Below are 20,289 nucleotides of genomic sequence, written 5' to 3'. Positions count from 1 at the left end.
TTATTCTACTTCAACTTTTTACATTTGACTTTGTGTTGCAGCCTTTGGAGTCCTTTATTATTGCACTGCACCACCCTTGTATGGACTAGGTGTGAGGAATATGCATTTTGAATCTTGTTTGAGGGCAGACAAGTACGGGGGGCGATCTTTCAAACTTTAAGATTTGTGTCTGTCATAACGTCACTGTTCCATCAAAGTGCTTGAATATGGGACAGACAACTGCAACAAACATCCAATCAAACGTCACAAAATTCTGAGTAAGTTGTCCAGGAATCGGGGAAATGAGCAGGAAAGAACCTCTTTTATAAACTTGAAGCAAGAAATTATTCATTTGGTGGGAAAGATTACCAATTGGAGGGAATCGTTTCATATGGTTTCCCTCCTGTGACACCTTGGGGTGTACTGTGCAGAACTCACGTCCAAAAGCCAAACATTCACACCTAGAACACCGTGCATCACATTTAGTAAAGCCAAATGTTGCGCAAAATAAATGAAAAGTCTACAGGGCACTTGACATGTACAGTGATTTATTTTTCAAGCCAACGGTGGTTCACAGATGAACAAAAAGGAGCTTGTATACACAGATTGCATACATGGAATCATCAAATGCATGTTCAGAGGAGGTTCATGAGATTTTCTACAACATTTAACACAAAAGAACCACATAAATAAAGTCGTCAATTAAAAATATTTTACAACAATAGCTACTTAAATTATACACATTCACAGAAAAAAAAATAAAACAATTCAGGAAATTTGTTTTTACAACTTTTACAGCAATATTTCATTGTGGTAGAACGTTTAACCTTTTAGCCTGTATACAATCAGCCTTCATTAGCTGTCAACCCTTAACAGGTCAGCTCCCAGATAGTCTAGATCCATAATTCACAAAACCTTCTAAAATAGCTAATTCTGAGAGCATTCTGCTGTGTCCACAATAACTTAGAGCCAATTTGTCTGCTTACAGTTACCCATGGCAGTTGGTTCACTGTGGGTTCCATTGGAAATGCAACGTTAAAATATGCATTGGTATCAACTCACACAAGGCGTGCATATGTATGCTACAGAATTAAAATATTCTACCAAAATAAAGTATCACGTTAATCAGTGCTTACTGGCCAAAATCTTTCCACAAAAACAAGCCAACTTGCAAAATGTTGTGTCGTCTAAAACCAAGAGGCCAGAAGAAAACCAAGGCACAAAAATTTCAAAACACAAAAATGTGAATCAGCAGGACATGGTTTCCGCTAAATAAAGACTTTCTTAAAAGCCTGGACATTTCTCGCGTTCAGTATTTGAAATCGCCGTTTACAAACACTCGCTAGAATATCATGAGTTCCTCCGCGATCACATCCATTAAAAACGTATTTTTATTTAAAATGCACTGTCTGGGTCTAAAACTCTAATCCCTGTTAATGATCTGGGTCCTAAAAGTGATTGATATCAATTTAGTCATTTAAAAGGACATTTTTTTTGTCCAGGCTTCAGGTCAATTTACTATACTTTAATCATTGAAAAGACTTGTTCATGCTAGTGATCAGGTGGGAACATTTGATATCCAACCACCGCTAAAAGTACACTCAAATTAGCCTTTATTGTTTCACCTAGCCACAGAAATAAAATTACTATTAGTAGTTCCTGTTAGACTGAATGTGAGACACCAATACAAATGCCAAGCGTTGTTTTGTGTACATGGGAATCTATCCATAAAGGTTCCTTATCAAGTTAAAAATTCCTTCAAATTCATAATGCCAACATTCTCCAGTGGCAGGGATATAGTCATCTATCACAGCTAGGGGTCAGAAAGACTATGGTACCTCGTATCCTCCCCATGTTACTGCAACTATCATAAGCCTCATCACCAAACCGTACACATTCACACGCTGTATGATGGTCAGTTCTCAAGTTGATATGGGAGCCAAGCATCCAAGCAATCTGACACTGCACATTTGCTCTGTTGCACAGGTGTTCTGACCAAAACGAAGTATTCACAACATACATTTTTACAAAATAGTTGCAGGTGGGCACTGGAACTTTAAGGGAAAAAATAAAACCTTATCAACCCAGTGTGATCTTAATGAAGAGGCACTGTCCTGACGGGTCTGCATAGTTTGCAAAATAAGCACGATGTCCAATCAAGCAGCTCCCCAAATCACACTGATAGATAAATCATTTGACCTGAGGCGGGATAACTATGGCTCTGCTACTCTTATCAGTAGCGACCTGTTGGCTGATCGCTAGTTAAGGGGTATGTACGGCCCATTGACGCAAGCAAAAGATCAGACACACCGGAGGATAGAAAATGGGATAAACAGCACTGGTGGTTAAAGGGGCAGACCATAATAGTTGCATGCTTCATAGTTTTAGTAGTTTCCTAGGTTACGTGATCTATAAAAACCATACAGCGCTCACAGGGGGGTTTCAGGGCGTGGCTTTAGGCAAGTGTGTGGATAAGTTTTGGTGTAACAGATCACAGCCTTGTATATGTGGGCCAAGCACGGCAAAGGTGGTTTAAATCAACAAAGCCCGAAAACTAGTAAGAAAGAAAATACTGAAATGGGTAAAACTTCATTAGTATCAAATAAATACGGTTGATGGACATTCACAACACACAGCCTGGAACAGGACTTTGAGATGGGAGGTGTGGACAGTTAAAGACACCGTGGCGCCGTCCCATCATCCTACGTCACTGCAGGGGGGGCTGCATGCAGGCGCTTCAGAGGACGCGGGGACCGGAGGCGATTTGGTTTTGTTATTCCGCAACCCTTGTGGGTGGAGCAGGGGGGGGATGTGGCGTCAGGTCTGGGATGGACAGGAGAGGAGGTGGAGGGAGCCGCGGGGTCGACGTCACGACGGGTCCCTTATGGAGGAGTTGGGGGTTGGAGTGATGAGAGGAGGAGGTGGTGTCAGCGCTACAGCCACACAAGACGAGACAGAGACAAAGAGAACACAGATTTAGTTCCCACGACCGAGCAGGGCGTGGACATTACAGCGCGGTGCATACAAGGGGCTCACATTAGGTTGAACGATTTTTAAGTGGCATTGTGCAATTTCGAGCCCCAATCCCTGTGAACTAAAATAAAAAAAAACAAAAAATTAAATTACATTTAAAAAAACATGCATGCTGCATTTGCATGTCAATGTCCTTTTCCTGAAAGGGATTTCATGTTTGGAGGGAAAACAGAAATTCTGCTCAGATTTTGATTATTACTTATAACAATACCCTGCCCAAAACAGGGTTTCTGTTTTTCTGTTTTATTTATGTTTGAAACCACACATTGACACATATATGACAAACTTCACAATACCCCTTGAAGTTATTAGTTACACATTCTTTTTTTTGCATACTTTTCACAAAAAATCTAGAGCTGCCACAATTATTACATCATCTCCTGATGGAAGTTAGTTGAGCTAATCACACTCAATTCGGAAAAACATTAAGTTCTTCGAATATGGCATAAATAAAACAATTTCATCCGTTGGGTTAAAAATAATAAACTGTGTACCCAAATTGTATTGTTCCGATACGGTTGACTTATCTTACTAAGGTGAGCAGGCATTATCACTATTATAAGATTATATTATTATGGTGGCTTTAAATGAACATAAAAGACTGAAAATGTAATTGATAATCATAATTATTTGAATGACAAACTCTTAGCTAAAATTTCATGATCGTGACAACCCTATGAACGTCCTTTTTTCATGTAATGCCTAAGTATGAAGCCGCTGGCGTCTGGGACTTATCGCCTGCGAGATGATTTGGAGTGTGAGCTCCGAGCCCTGGCTGATATGGGCTGAGATTTAGCACCAGCGCTCTGCAATGCGTGGCTGTGCGAGTCCTCAGCAGCTCTGCTAGCTGAGGCCGATCCGCGTCTGGCATCCCTACAGATTCCAGATATGCTGCCTTTCGGGGGCGGATTGTAAGTCGTGCATGAGGACCTCGGCGTAGATCTAGAAGTAACCCTAGAGGATGACGACTCCTCTGAGAGAAACGAAGCGCCACCTGGGGAGTTTGACCTGTGAGCCAAGTGCTCCTTCCTTCTGACAGAAACATCCAAGTTTCCCTTCTGCTGTTGCCTACTTGCACCCCGTGCTTCAAACGTGTTAGTGGGACAGACATGCAGCGCTCTAGACGAGGACGCAGCTAAGAAGGAGGACTTGTGTCTGGGACCACAAGAGTCCACAACGCGCGTTGTGATGAAGGTGTCCTGGCGTGTCGGGGCCGACCCCCTTCGCCCTGCGCTACTCTGCCTGGTGTCTCTGACGTACCTCTTGACAAGGAAGTCCCTGTCCAGGGACGCGGCGGACCCCCTGTGGGACAGAGCGCACCTTTGGCCGGGCTCCTCAAGGAGCGGCTCAGTGCTAAAAACGTCGGTAACGCTACGACTTCTGATGAAGGTGGCGTCCCGCGGGAGGGCCCGGCCACCCCTCCGAGCGAGACAGTCGGGCGGGGTTCTTACAGGGCTGGTGTGGAGGCTTCGGGTGAGCGCCCGGAGGTGGTGCGTGGCGGTGGCAGTGACGCCGAAGACGGGGCTGGAGCGCGGGCTGTTCCTCAGCGGGGGGCGTGCGGGGCTGCTCCGCGGGCTCCGGGGGGCGCGGCCCGACTTGGTGGCCAGCTCTTTGGCCCGGGAGCGCCGGGGGCTGCTGTTCAGGCTGTGGGGGGAAAGCGGAGCCTCCAGGTCTTCCAAACGCTGGGTGAGCGCCAGCTTCTGCTGGATGGCCATGCGCAGCAGCGAGTTCAGAGTCTTCTTCTCGTCCTCGGCTGCGGCCAGCTGCCGCTGCATCTCATCCAGCTGGGTGACATATTGGTCACACCTGTGAGGTGGACACACACACACACACACACACACACACACACACACACACACACACACACACACACACACACACACACACACACACACACACACACACACACACACACACACACACACACACACACACACACACACACACACACACAGCAATCAGACATCAATCACAGATATTATATCACATAAGTCGACACCCAAATTTGACTGTAGCAAACTGAGAAAAAGAGGTGAGTGGGTACGAGTGGAAACCGCTCTCAGAAGAAGTAATTGGAATTAGGTAAATAAACTAAATAAATAAAGAGTTCGAGAGTGAAGATATTTCTCTCCTTTTTTTTTTCCCCCCTTTACGGAGACATGCAGTCACTCCAACTGCCCAGATGATGGCACTACAGAAGAGGCCTAGAGCCAAGACGTCCATATTGGATGCATTAATCTTCTGCCCTTCCCAACTGATAGTAGCCCTTGACCTCCGTCTGTGCTCCAATCCTTCTTAAAGATAATAAAAATGCAAGCTCATATCTGTCTGGCAAATGTGCAGACAGTCTAATATCTCCGGGAAGAAGGCTTGTTCCGACTTACTTTGGGGGGAGGGGACAACCAATGACGCTAATGTGCACATTTCTGCTGTATATTTGGGGACCAAATAACAAAAACAAAAAAAATCCTCAAGGCAAACCAGTAACCAAATCTAGTAAGTAAGTAAATTGTCAGTAAAGGGGAAATATCCCAGTTGTCACCAAACACACTATCACACATGCACGCCTCCAACCGTAACACACGCAGTCCTCACGGGTGGATGCAACGGCCCACGTGAGAGGCATAAGCTCTTAGCAGGTTAGTGAAGGAAAATGTTGTGATCAGTAAGCCAAACTCCAGACAGACAAAACACAAGAGAGATGCACACGCACACACACGCACGCACACACACGCACACACACACCCTCTCTCTTACATTAGGCCTCTCCTTCCATGAGGTGACCTAGCCTGACTGAAGCTTTTCCCCGCTGCCCTGTAAGCATAGGGCAGAGCATGTGGCTCTTAATCTCCACGTGAACCGCCGACTGTCCACAATCCTTAGAACGGTGTAAGCCTATTAGATGACACCGGTAGCAAGGGCCTAAATAAGCATTAGAAATACAAGCTTCAAGTCAAAACTGACGAGGCCAAGTTAGTATATAAACAAATAGTATGTTTTCTTCACTGGTAACTAACACGGGAATGTTTGCCTTCCTAGCCCGGGCTAACAAATAAGTAGAAAAGGCAACGCACATGTATTTTGAACTTTAGCATCATTCCTTACAGAAATGGAGACCAAATGCACGGCTTACAAACGGGAAAGAAAAATGGTACATGATATTGACATGGTTCTGATGTAATGATCAGTAAACAGGGTTTGGTCAGATTACTTTGAAATGTTACTGAATTTAAACTACACAGAAATGTTCGTAATTTGTTATATAATCCACAGGGCTACCAAAAATACATAATGCAGTCATAATACTTTTAGATTATATGTCCAGCAATTCTAAATTGCTCACTTTACACTAAATCAATAAAAGTAAGTTGAATTAAAAAAAAAAAAAACATTTTAATGGCAACAAAACGATTTGTGATATATTTACACTTGTCAAGTCTATCAACAAAACCATCAAAAGCTGAGATAACCGTGGGGAAATGAGACAATGCTGATAATCCTATGGGGTGAGGCCCCAGCTCACACATTCCTTTATCTGCAAAGTAGGCGGCACCCGTCTAGTCGGTTAGCACATAGCCCACCAACTCCATAAAGTAAAAACAATGTTAAAAGAACATTATTTCCCCATCGACTCCTACGCCACAACTTACTGGAAACCATGCCATGTCACAACAATTTATCATGTAAGTGTAGAATTGTATAGAATCAGTCCAGCAAAGTGTGTACAGCAAACATTCAAATCAAATGAATTTGGTGTAATGATGGTGGTCTCATGAAGACGTACGTGCTTAGGTAACAGAAGCCGTCCAGCTCTATGTTTCATTTACCATGAGAGCAAAGATATTCTTAACATTTGAATATCTATCTATGAGCTTTCAGTCTCAAACAGTTTTGAGCAAGCCTTCAAAAACCAGGGAAAGGTGAGGCGTTAAAACTCTTCAAAATGTGTCCTATCAAACTACTGGACTTTCATAATTGTAATTTAAAAAAGCAAAACGTGAAAACAACTCAGTAACAAATAACCAAAATTGATCAAAATTACTAGCACAAGTAAACCTGTCATGTCAGCCCCACCATGATGAATACTATTAGCTCCTGGATGTGTCTTCATGTCTTGAATTATACAGAGACATACATTTTAGGCACCAACTCAACCAGCTCTTCAGCGTGTATGATGTGCTGCGGAGGAGAATTATCTTGTGACATCATCTTACCGGCTCGCGAACATGACGCGCAGCGACGAGAAGGTGGCCGCGTCCTCCTTCAGGGCTTTGAGCTCGTTCCTCAGCTTCACCATGGTCTCAGAGACCATGCTCTTCTCCGTTTCGTACTTCGTCTTCAGGTTTGCCAGAGCCAACTCCGCGGTCTGAAATAATGAGAAAAACAAAACTCAAATTCAGAAGCTGCCACAAACACGAACAACCTGCATTACATAACAACAGGATTGGAATTAGCACTGAATTAATGCTGTTTCGGTTGAAACCCCAACATCCCAATTTCCAACTTCTTTTTAAAGCAAAGTCTTTATGAGGAGCAAAGTCTTTGTTTCGCTGATGTGAAAACACAGGCGAAGCATTTATTGAAGAAAGACTCAAGCATTCGACTTTGAAAGCAAGTCTGTGTGAGCCTGGCTCAGCCGCGGCAGATTAGACTGTGCGTGTTTGTGGCGTATGCGGGTAAAAAGAGAGTGACGGTTGAAAGCAGACGCAAGGTCATGCATGGCTGAGGGCAAAGCAGAGACCGGGAAGCGGGGGCAGGGGAAGAATCTCAGGAGTGCATCATCACACCATCACCACACCCCCGTTAGAGCTGCAGGCCCCTGTGGGGCCCAAGGGACCGTCAACACAGTCAGAAGACTGTCTGAAAACATGCAGTCTGGCTCAGCACAAGGCAGCAAAACACTTATGCCGGCAAATGTTTTGGAACCAGGGCTATTCATTTCTGTCTTGTCTATTATATACTACTGCCATAAAGCCACATTTAAACACTATATGAATTTAAAATTCAATAAAAATTCACTGTATTAATAAGTAAGGCTGCCACAATCATGACATTTTAGCTGGTTATTGTGAAAATTAATAGATTTATATAATTGGAAGATAAAAGTCCAGGCAGAGAGTTAATTTACCCCAACTCAACTGATAAACCATATTTATTGTGATATTTCACAATGTGAAATATTTGTGATATATATAACATTGGCTCAAAATTCCCACAAAATTTGGATGAAAAAATGTAATTGGAAATCTAACAATTTTGCTAAATTATTGCGATTAGGTCATATAATTAGGCTCAGGCGTATGTGATAATTGTGACAGCTCTACTAATGAGCCACCTCATCCTCATCGCAAAACAATGAAATGCTGGAACAAAGTTTACAGATCCCAGCAGCGGTTGGGGTTAAAAATCAAAACACTCAACTGGGGTCTTTTATTGACCTTTTATAATGCTAACAGTTTTAGAAATACAATTTTTAGTTTATAAATTTAGCGTAAAGACAGTTCTCAGACAAAGAGAGCCCTGGCAGCAAACCAAAACCCTCTTTCTGAGCAGTGTGGAGAGACAGAGAGACGCGGCAAAAGCACATCCAATGCAATATGGCCGACTGAAGGTTCCAGTCATGAAGCTTTTCAGACATGTTGAGGGCGTAGCGCGCTGGTCGTATCTGGACGCTCGTCGTACCTGCTTGTTTGCTTTGAGGACCGTCCTGAGAGTAGCTATCTGTTCTCTTTTGGTGCTGAGCAGCGACTTCAGTTTCAGTACTTCCTCCATGAGAGTCTCCGCATCCCTCTCAGACTCCCCACAGTTGGAGAACGCAGAGCAAGGCAGCGCCCCCCTCTGCCTACACAGATCCACCGCCACCTTAGGGAGCAAAGAGGGAGGGAACAAAGTTAAACTTTACCCAGAGGCCTTTACCCAGAGCTGTATTGAATCGGATGACAAAACAACAAAGGGAACCGTCTAGATCACCTGCAAGTGTTTGATCTGGCAGCGGATCACAGCCATCAGATTGCGAACGTTGGAGGGGTCCCTGAAATCCAGGGTGGGGGATCCGGGGCAGCTGGACGCGTCCCCACTGGCTCCTGCGCTGTCAACCTCCCCCATGAACTGTAAGGCGGTGGCTTTGGAGATTAACACGTCACTGCGCTTCCTCTGAGACTGCTGGGATGGGTTGAGGTGGTGGGACCGCCGCCCCCCGCCGCTTGCCCTGGCGCCGTCACGGTAATAGTCCAGGGTGACCCGTTTGGGCGTCAGGTTGTTGCACACGCAGATGTGGTGGTAGAGGTTGGACAGCTCCTCGGAGAAGGCCAGCAGCTCCTCCTGGGCCACGCTCAGGTGGCCCTCCGAGTCGGTGGCCACCTTGCGCGTGGCCCCGATCTCCTTCTCCAGCTCGCCGATGCGCTCCTGGTCCTGCCGACTGGACTTGATGCACTGCCGGATCTTGTCGGCCAGCTCCTGGGCCTCGGCCCTCCAGCGCTCCTTCTCCTGCTTGCAGCGCTGCTCCAGGGTGTTGTAGCGCGTCCCGGCCTGCGAAAGCTCCTCCCTCAGCTGCAGCAGCTCCTCGCTGGCCGCTCGCATGCGGGCCTCCAGCACCTCCGTGCTCTTGGCATCGAGCTCATAGTCGAAATCCACGCCGTCGCCGTTCTCATCCTTGTCCCCCGTCTTGTGGTTGTGCTGCTGGCCTTGCACGGCCTCCAGCTGCTGCGTCAGCGAGCCAACCTTGTCCTCCTGCTGAGTCAGGACCTGCTTGGACATGACCAGCTGCATCTGGAGCTCCTCTATCGTGTTGACAAGGGTCGCTTTCTCTCGCTCCGCCTAAAATACAATAGATTTGCTATTAAAGGATAGGTTCACCATTTTTCAGCCCAGGACCTACTAAAATAATGGTTCCACTCACTTAAACTCATAGCACAACCTCGCCTAACACTTAACTGCCGAGACACTTACTGCTCTGTTGCAGCTTCTTACTGTGCTTTAATAAAGTCACACGGGGCAAATGTTTAAGCCTTAAAAAAAACATGTTGAATCTGCTTTTTGAAAAACATAGTCACACATTTCTTACTTATTTTTTAAAGTGAGAAACTGTAGCAGAGTGGTAAGTTTCTCAGAAATAAAGCATTCAGTGAGCTTGTGACAACAGATATAAATAATGACAAAAAAACATTTTAAGACCTGGATTGAAAAAAATAGCAAACCTAACCTTTGTGCTTATTATTATTGGTTCCTAAACAACCACAACCATGAGAACTGTGGTTATCCTTTATTCAAAATAATTTTACTAAATACCACATCAAGGAAGAGAGTAATATCTGCTCCACACATAATGATGAATGCAGCATATTATTATGCAGGTCAAAAAAGTGAACATTTCAAAGACACTCATTTCAAAGCCACTCCACCCCCCGCCGCCCTAACTGTTACTGAATTATTTATTTATTGAATTACTTGAGACAGAGATGCTGAACTTCACCCTTATTCTAAACATCTGCTGGGCAAGGACTCGCCAACCCAACCCCCCTATTTGAGTGACTTATAAATAATACATATCCAGAACTAGAGCAGGAATAACGGTCAACGGATAATACATCTTAATAATATATAAGTAATATCTTAACTGCCTTTAACAGCAAAAATAATTTTACAAATACAAATATTGAATCGTTTTGTGGAATGAATTGGAGTGTAGTGTTTGAAAGGTGGTTTTATCACAGCTGCTGTTGCTCCCTCAACACACTGAGGATGTGGTCTAGAGCAGGAAGACGGAGGCTGCTCAGTCAGGGAAACATGATCTGTCTGACAACCTCATTCACTATGTGATCATGTGACTGTAGAGCAGTAAGAGCATTTGATCTCCGTTATGCATTACGCTGTTCTGAGTATAGCGATGAGAGTTTACACTCTCCTTTCATTTCTGATATAATTTCACAAAATGATGGTTGATGTTTTTTGTGACGGTGGTATCAGTAATTCCTATTCTGAGAAATGATTCGGCTCATCATTTGCATGGGTTTCCAGTTATACAGATGATTTGGCAAACCATAAACATCTGTTGGGAAACCACACATGAAGCCACTTTTAAAATAAAATGCTAGTTTGACCACAGAGAAAGAAAAATACAGCATGTAGCATTTCAAGAAGTCTCAGAGGAACAATATCCCAATCTCCTCTTCAGTAGTTTCACTTACGCAGCAATTTGTGGACAAAATTTCACTACCAAATGTTAGGAGTAGGAGGGGATGCCATTCTGTCACCGTGGTCATGTGCATGCACCAATTTTGTCTCTTTTAGTATTTCTAAGGAACAACATCACACACACACACACACACACACACACACACACACACACACACACACACACACACACACACACACACACACACACACACACACACACACACACACACACACACACACACACACACACACACACACACAGTATGTCTGCATTTCAGCAGAGAAAAGTCCCAGCATGCAGGAACTGTGTCACTGCACTATGAGGCACATTGATCTCCACGCCTGGCACCAAGAAGGAGTGGATTTGCACAGCGCATTAAGGAGCTTGGTGAGCATGCAGACAAGTATCTGAAAGTCTGCCCTATGTGCTGTAGGGAACTCATACACAGAATGGCCATGTGAAATGGGAATGATTCACTCAAAGTGTATTATGGAGAAAGCATTCTTTGGAAACAAGTTTGCAACTAAATTGTGATACAAAAAAAAAAAAAGAGATATCACTTCAAAGTTTAACTGTATGGTGAATGTATTTTAGAGCGATAAATAACGGGTCGAATCTCGTCAGAATATGTAATGTACAAGGAGGTGTTTACTACCTGCAGGAGCTGTTGCTTGAGTTTCTGGCTGTCGGAGAAGTGCAGCTCGCTCAGCAGGTCGGACACGAGGCCCGAGGTGGGAGCGCGAAGGAACGTGTCGCTGCCGCGCGGCGTGGAGTAGCGCTGGATGAGGCCGTTGGTTTTGGAGCCGCCCAAGTGAGGAGGGTGAGCAGAATCGGGAGCGGAGCCAGGACCGTTGTTATAGCCGCTGTCCTGGTCCTCTCCCTCGCCTCCGCCCTGGCCCCGATCTTGACTCTCGTCCAGCTGCTCCAGGTGGAGCTCGAGGTTGCCGACGGAGTCAAAGGGGTTGAGGGTCAGGGCGGAGAGTTCCCTCCTCAGACTGTTCTTCTGCTCCCTCTCCTCCTTCAGGGCTTCCAGGGCCTCATCCAGCTGCCGCTCAGCGATTTCCTTCAGCCGCGCCGCCTCGTCCAGCTGAGCCCGCAGCTCCTCCTGCTCCTCGTCCTTCTGGGTCAAATCCAGCTTCACCGCCTCGAACTCCACCTGCAATGTGACCAGAACCATCAGCACTGTGTCCGCACCGCACTCTAGTATCTATGTTCGGGAGCACATTTGTGTGGTAGAACCAACTGGAAGGGATTCCAATGCACATTCTGTTTCAGTATTCGAAGAAACCACGGGAGCTTGTGCGGAAGAGGAATTTCTGTTCAGGGTGGTCTGTTCCGATTTAGGTTTGTTCACCGGACCGGCAGAACCAGATATTGACCCAACTCTAGCTGTCGCAATTACCGTATTTTCACGACCATAAGGCGCACCGTACTAAAAGGCGCAGTCTCAGTTATGTGTGCCATTACTGTATTTAACACACACATAAGGCGCACCGGATTATAGGGCGCGGGTTTTATATACCGGTACATATCCTCTACTACGTTTAAATACCTCTATTGCGTATTTAAAAATAGAGCGGGAGCAAAACTGAGTATGTTTGTGCTTTATTCATGTATTTATTACAAAGTATTAATCAAACCCATCGAAGTCATCATCCTCTGTTTCTGAATTAAACAGCTGCGCTAAATCAGACATGCCAGTTTCCCCTTCTTCGCTGTCAGAGTCACTTTCCGTGCCGTGCGGCTCCTCGGAAATGATGCCGGCTTTTGCGAAAGCTCGAACAACAGTGCCAGCAGACACGTTAGCCCAAGCATCTACAATCCATCCGCAAACTGTGGCGTAACTTGCCCGGCGCTGCCTTCCACTTTTCGTGAAACTGTGGTCTCCGTCGGTCATCCATCGCTCCCACGCCGCTCGCAGCCTTACTTTGAACGGCCGCTTCACACCGATGTCGAGCGGTTTAAGTTCCTTTGTCAGACCTCCCGGAATAACAGCAAGCACAGCGTTCATTTGTTTCACCTTGTTTTTCACATCGGCTGTGAGATGGGCACGCAAGGAGTCACAGATTAACAGCGATGGTGATGCGTGGAAAAAACCACCTGGTCTCCTTACATACACCTCCCTCAGCCACTCTTTCATCATCTCCTCATCCATCCAGCCCTTTTCATTTGCCTTAATAACGACTCGAGCTGGAAAAGTCTCTTTAGGCAAAGTCTTTCTCTTAAAAATCACCATAGGCGGCAGTTTCTGTCCATTTGCGTGGCAGCCAAGCACAACAGTAAACGACGCCTTTTCATACCCCGTTGTGCGTATCGCTACCGTGCTGGTCCCCTTCTTCTCCACCGTGTGATTCACCGGGATGTCGAAAGTGAGCGGCACCTCGTCCATGTTGGTGATGTGGCTTGGCTGGATGCGTTTGTCGGCGATGTGTTTGCTGCAGTAGGAGTGGAAGCTCGCCAGCTTTTCATTATAATCCGCCGGACTTTGCTGCGCTACTGTAGTCGGGCACCGTTGGCACCGTTTCATAAAACGAAAGCACCACGACGGACCTCCTTGAAAATGTTCAATTTTCATTTCTTCCGCTAGCGTTACTGCTTTTAGTCGAACAGTGACCGTCGAAACGCTCGCCCCACTCGTTCTTTGCTCGATGATCCACCGCTCGAGTCTTTCCTCCAACTCGGCCACCTCGCCTTATGTCCGCGGAAACTCAGCTGCGTCTTCTTCACCTGTCGGAGTTCGTTTTCCATCTTCCTCCACTTGCGAACCATCGATTCATTCATCTTGAATTCTCTCGCGGCTGCTCGATTTCCATGTTCCTCTGCGTAGCTGATAGCCTTCAGTTTAAACTGTGCTTCATAGGCGTGTCTCTTTGCCATTTTAAGGGTTGTTAAGACAACAATGTTCTGCATAAAGCACATACCTGTTCTTTTATACACAATCCACGCCCACACTTCCCCCTTTAACGTTCTCATGGTGGTCTCAACAACGTCCGCAGTAACAACACACATAGGGCGCACCGCACTATAGGGCGCGCTGCACATTTTGAGGAAAAAAAAAGACGTTTATATGCGCCTTATAGTCGCGAAAATACGGTACTACATAACCATTATTTGAGCTGACCGCGATCATTTTCTAAAATCAGTGGATTCTAAAATGATCAAATCATCCATCCAAATTTAAGGTGAATTTAAATGTTGAAAAAGATGTGCAATGTGAATTAGGTGCGTTTCCATCAGTTGAGTTCAGGCAAATTTACAATCTACCTGAATTTTTATGTTCCAATATCCATAAATGGCTATTTTTCAAAAGGTGGATGTGGAGTATTACACTATTATAGCCTTATATTATGATAGTGGCATTAAATTAACAAAAATATAACTAAATTGTTTATCGCAAATCGCAATTATTTCTATTACTATAACTCACTAACTTTGTGAGGCTCCAGAAACTCTATGAGGGTAACTGGTGTTCATGGGGAGGTGTTTGAGCTTGGACTGACCTGGTTCTCTTTAAGTAGGGACACCTGTTTCTGAAGAGAGATGTTCTCGTCCTCCAGCTCACCGTTGTCCTGCAACTGCCGCAGTTCGCGCACTTTGTACTCTTTCATCTCGTCCCTCAGGTGGCCCTTTTCCGCCTCCAGACACGTGCATTCCTGCACATAGTTGAAAGAAAACGAATATAAACATGCTGACGCCCCATGATTACACGCACGCACAATCAAACACATTCATGTGTTTGATAAATGGATGAATATGCATAACGTATAACTATGCCCCCCTCCAAAACACACACCCGCACGTATGCCCACGTAATCATTCATGACACACACACACACACACACACACACACACACACACACACACACACACACACACACACACACACACACACACACACACACACACACACACACACACACACACACACACACACACACACACACACACTGCAAGGTCAACACAGAGATCCGGGGCAGTATAACTTCTGGTGCTTCAGGTTGGAAGTCTCCTGGTACAGTTTGGTGTGTAGTCGTCCACACCTTTTTTAGCTGGGTGGAGACGACCCCCAGTCGATCGATCTCAGCATGGGCGTTGCCGAGGGCCAGGCGGGCCTGCTTCAACTCAGTCTGGACCTCCTCCATGCGCGTTGCCATGGCAGCCTCCTTTGTGGCCGTCTCCTGCAGCAGATTCTCCTCCCGGCACTCTCCATCCGCAGCTGCACGCTTCTGGCTGCTCACAGAATCTGCAAATGCCTGTACAGGGAGCAAAACAAAAAGGTTTACAGAAACTGAATACATATATGGCTGGAACTATTATAAAAAAAAGACCATTCTGTGTAAAATGATTAAGACAAGAATTCCTGCAAATTTTACCAAAGAGAAATTGAGTCTAGCTTACAATCACTGGCTCAAACCTTGTTACGTTTTTGAAATAAAGAACACTTAAAAGCTTACGCACAGGTCTTGCCTTTCTTTCAAAACTTTTCTTGAGCTTTTTTTTGTTGTTCATATGTGAAACGTCAGGAAAATTTGCACAAATCGAGTTCCCAAATTAGATTTGGCTGATGTAGAGTGCAGGCTGAATGGCATTCACAGTATACCATTAGAAACAAGAGACACACACACACACACACACACACACACACACACACTTCCATCAGTGCACATCAGCTGCTGTGGATAAAGGTATTACCTTATAAGGCGCTAAGTGAAATAAACATGCCACTAAATACGCTCTGTTGAACATTGTGTTGGTATGGGTTATATAATTCTATAATATAATGCTTTGATCCACGGCTTGGACTGGGCAGACTGAGGACCTGCCAGAAAATTAGGTTTTTGTGGATGAAATCCTCAACATTAATGCCCTTCGGACATAAACAGCTTTACTCAACATTTGGTTTTATAATGTGAGAGCTAACCCATGTTAAAATAAAATAAAGGGAAGATGACATTGTGGCAGTAATCCTTTTTTATTGTTTTTAATGTGAACAACTGGATCAAAGAATTACAAAATTCTAAATCTGAACAAAATGATAGATTACAGTTTTGGCAGATTTTTTTGCTTATATAAATGAGTGTGTTTATGTTATTAATGTCTCCTTGAAACAACATATCTTAAGGGTAAACATTATATAATCAACTAGTTCATTCAAGTAATTTCATTGGACACAAGGTCTTTCACGGGGTTGCTGTAAGTGGCAAGGTAGCATGCAGTCAAAACTGTTTATATGTTGCTCGGCAACACTTTGTTTTGGAATGCAATGTGGGGAAAGTATTTTTGTCGGTGGAGCCAACTAAATGACAAAATAATCATAATGGTATATTGAACTGTTAAAGCTGAATAACCTTTTAATAAGTCTTTTATTGACCAATTGTCGGTGGCAAATTAATGCAGGTTCAAAGGGTAGCTTGAGGCAAACTATTACAGAATCAATTTTTTTGACTTGAAATTATAGAATTCATGAACCAAACACCATAAGAGACAAACAAACGTAGTTCTAAATGTTTCTGTGTTCAGCCTGCACTGAGCGCAGACAGCACCAGGGACAACTATGTGAAAACATGAATCATTTCCCCAATAGAGAAAACCCTTTGGAAGCATAAGTCCATATTTAGGTTGACATCACACAGCAAAAAATATTTAAAACAGACATATGGCAGTATTTACAAGTCAATGGACAATGCTCATACAGGTTCATGATTGACCAGAAGTCTGTATTTGATAAATGTTTCCTCACATAGCTTCGACTAGATCTTAAGGCAGGGTGAGTGACATGTGGCCCGCAGGCCTATTACGGCCCACCAGTCAACCTCACACAGGCCAGTTTCCTAGATCTGATAATAACTTGTGGGCTGCTATAGTATATGTAATTCTCTTACATTTTTTTAAACTGGCCCGAAACAGACAAAAGGGTACCAACCCTTTCTTAAGGTGGCTCAGAGGCTCTGGATCCTGCCACACTGGTCCTCAACAACAGATAATATCACTCACATATACCAACAGCATCATGTAACGGAGCATCCTAACTAATAGTAATTTCATGAAGCCTCAAATTAACCAGATTCTGTTACAAAAAGACCAGATTAGCCAAAGCCATTGTCAGGATGAGCAAAGCAGAATGTAAACGTAATAGATGAATAAGAGGCGTAGTAATCTAAGTCACTTTTGTTCGTATTGAGTGCAAACATGTGAACAGAAACCAATAGCTTTGAATTATTAAGAGGCTACATTAGCAGACACAGTGTCTTTGAAACAATGGAACACTTCCAAATACACTAGGCCAATTTACTCTGGGTCACAATTACAATTTGCTCTGTGAGTACTGTCATTGAATAAAGTCAATGCCGTTGAGCTTTTTTTTGTTTTTGTTGTACAATTAAAGCTTTGTACTTCAAACATGTTATTGGTTCCCATCTGAACTAGGGTTGTTCCTTATATTAGACATGTTAGTATTATCTGTATGTAATGTAATGTAAAATTATCTAAACGTAAAATGTCTTTTTTTCGACTCACATTTCACTTCAATCTCAATAATGATCTCATTTTACTCTGGATTTTATGCTGAGCAAATGAACACAATAAGTGTATAGTGTAACACAATGAAAACATTGAATAACCATCAGCCTTTAGTGAAATTTTATTAGTCAACACAGATCAGATTGGTGATTTATATTTACATAAATACTGCATGGTTCTACAATGGACCTTAATGCTGCTTATTTCAGTCTAGCGAAAGGACTCTTCCTTTCCTTATAGCGGCTGCTTAGTCTGACTAATCCAGGGCTGGTCAACGGTCAGTACAGTACTGCACAGTGTGCGGCTGGCACAAATTCACACTGGAGTAGTATACAGTAACCAGAAAATTTGACCTAAATGAAAGATTACATGAACAATGCACTAAAACTATAATTGTGCAATAAATATGTCCAAATGCAAGCTAAATTCAGTTCTCAAACTGCATAATTGCATCCATGACTGACCTACAAAGCTTGATATAAGCTAACTGTTGGGCTAGCGTCTGTATCATCATACCTCTTTGAGCTGCTGTAGTTCATTTTTGAGGGCCTCATGGTCCTCTTCCAGGTGCCGGTGTTTTGTCTTCAGAGCGGAGCTCTCCTCCAGCACCACCAGGCCATAACGTGCAGCCTGCAGCTTCTCCTCTGTGGCCTCCTGGAGCTCCAAAGTGAGCCGCAAGACCTCCGACTTCAGGTCCCCGCTACCCACCTCCGACTCCCTTTCTGTTTCCGCCTCCGCCCCCGAAGGGTCCGAATTTTCTTCCAGCATCTTTTCCTCTTCTTCTTTCGGTTGTCTATCAAAGTCCCAATTAAATATCTGCCTCCTTCAATCTTCCTGTTTCATTACGCCACACTGGAGGGAGAGAGGGAAAAAAACATGGGTGAAGATTTTTTTTTTTGTATTAATGACCATGATTAATCAAATTAGCAGTGTTTTGTACTAACCCCATCATTACACACTACAACAAACAGCATAAGCATAAGTTGATCTAAAAGCACTATCCAGTCACTGGACTCGGGTGGATAAAGGCCAGTTGGCAATAGCAGAGTCGAATGAATGTGGTTTCCCGGGACAAGGGTGTCTGCAAGTATCAGAGAATTACATGTCATAGTTATTATGATCTTTTAAACACAAATGCGAAAAAAAAAATTCTGGCTAACCATGTCTTATTCAGGTATCGAAGGTAAGTACTATACGTTTGGTACAGGGCGGCGCGACAGTAAGTATCAGGTAGGAATAGGGTAGGTTAAGAGCTATTACAGACAGACAGACAGATAGATAAACAGGACAGTAATAACTACAAACAATAGAATACAAATTTTTTAAAAAAAGGAAACGTGTGAATATCTGGGGGACTGAACTGTGAGCAATAACAGTAATAGCAGTTTAATTTGCAGATATAAAGTGTCAGATTCATCTAGAAAAGGCATTTTCCCAACCGGCAACACAATGCAAAAACAAAATCCAATAGAAGACTACGTAATGGCGTTTAGGTGTGCGAAATTGAATTGAAGAAAGGCTCAGACTTGATAAGCTAACTTGGATTCGTTCTCAGGGAAGGAAAACGTGTCCGGCGGCTCCACGTTAAAACCCCAGTAGGTTCAGCTGAGCCGGATAAGCATTAGAAACACCCGGAGAAAGTACTTTTCTGTTTGGATGGCGTTACCAACTGCCCGGCTGTGGTGCACCGTGTGTCCGGTCAGCATGGCGTCTTCGCCCTCATTGATATACCCTCAACCCCAGGCAAAGGGTGTTGGCCCAAACCAAGCGACACCGAGTAACCAAAGGCAAACCCGTCAGTTACACAGCCGCGAACACCTCCACCGGAATGCGACGGTTCTCGCTAGTTCGCCGTCCGAGCATCTGCCCGAGTAGCTCCCCTCGCGTCGGACCAGGGGAGCATCACTTTGAGGCGGACCCACTGTGTGCGCTGCCGGGTGCAGCATCTGCAGCCATCCCATTTCCTCGTCTTCTCCGCTCGAGCGAAGATGGAGACGACACCCGGCGACATCCGCGCTCTCGCGGACAACGACGTCTCTAAACAGGATACAAAAAGCCAGGGCAGCTCTGGCCTGGTGTGAACTAAAGATGGTGGCTAGCATACGACCCGACCACGGCCTGATGCTTGAGCCTCGTTACCCCGGCCAACGTTCACACGCAGCGCCGATTAGCCGGTTCGACACGGTTGGTCCGCCGGACGTTACCCTATCCGGCTCAAGCTAATTAGCCAATTTAGCCAACGTTACTCACCATCGGGTCTTGCTTTACGAAGCTTATGGTTCCGCCGGCGATCCAGCCCGTCGGGTTTAATGTGCGGCGCCCGCTGACCGAGACAACCGAGGAGGGTGGACCGGGAACAAGGCTCCGCTTCTCTTCCTCCCACTCGGAGCTCTGGCTTCGCGGCGAGGTCGAGTGTCAAAGCGCGCCGAAACCCCCCCCCATTGAGAACGCCCTCTAGCGGCGACACGGCGTAATGTCGCGGGAAACCTTTTTTTTTTTTTTATTATTATTATTATTTATTTATTTATTTTTGACTCCGGGTTACTAATGCACACGTCCACGTTTATAACTGACATTTAATT

General features: G+C 44.7%; 2 protein-coding genes across 4 annotated transcripts in view; one reads left to right on the top strand and one right to left on the bottom strand.

Moving 5' to 3' along the window:
- Window positions 1-20,289, top strand: part of LOC307240981 (protein phosphatase 1 regulatory subunit 3A) — a 354,017-nt gene that overhangs the window by 277,708 nt on the left and 56,020 nt on the right. The gene's annotated exons all lie outside the window — the stretch shown is intronic.
- Window positions 511-18,522, bottom strand: LOC307241746 (protein bicaudal D homolog 2). Of its 2 annotated transcripts, XM_080015963.1 has the most exons (10): window positions 18,224-18,522; window positions 15,229-15,441; window positions 14,689-14,841; window positions 11,844-12,344; window positions 8,983-9,828; window positions 8,695-8,874; window positions 7,227-7,378; window positions 5,770-5,826; window positions 4,464-4,818; window positions 511-2,912 (listed from the first exon to the last, which is right to left on the bottom strand). In XM_080015963.1, the coding sequence occupies exons 1-10, from the start codon at window positions 18,473-18,475 to the stop codon at window positions 2,907-2,909; spliced, it is 2,715 nt and encodes a 904-aa protein (XP_079872089.1). In that variant the 5' UTR covers window positions 18,476-18,522; the 3' UTR covers window positions 511-2,906. The 2 variants fall into 2 exon arrangements, with proteins under 2 accessions (XP_079872089.1, XP_079872090.1); XM_080015964.1 differs by lacking the exon at window positions 5,770-5,826.

Source organism: Zeus faber, assembly GCF_960531495.2.
Source record: "Zeus faber genome assembly, chromosome: 15".
Lineage (NCBI taxonomy): Eukaryota > Metazoa > Chordata > Actinopteri > Zeiformes > Zeidae > Zeus > Zeus faber.
This window is presented reverse-complemented; position numbering and strand designations above follow the sequence as displayed.

Excerpts from the sequence above, each read along its gene's own strand:
- LOC307241746 (XM_080015963.1), bottom strand. The coding sequence starts at position 18,475 with ATGCTGGAAGAAAATTCGGACCCTTCGGGGGCGGAGGCGGAAACAGAA. Across the intron at positions 9,829-11,843 it reads TCAAGCAACAGCTCCTGCAG|GCGGAGCGAGAGAAAGCGAC; the intron begins GTAGTAAACACC and ends ATTGTATTTTAG. Across the intron at positions 7,379-8,694 it reads TCCTCAAAGCAAACAAGCAG|ACCGCGGAGTTGGCTCTGGC; the intron begins GTACGACGAGCG and ends TCATTATTTCAG.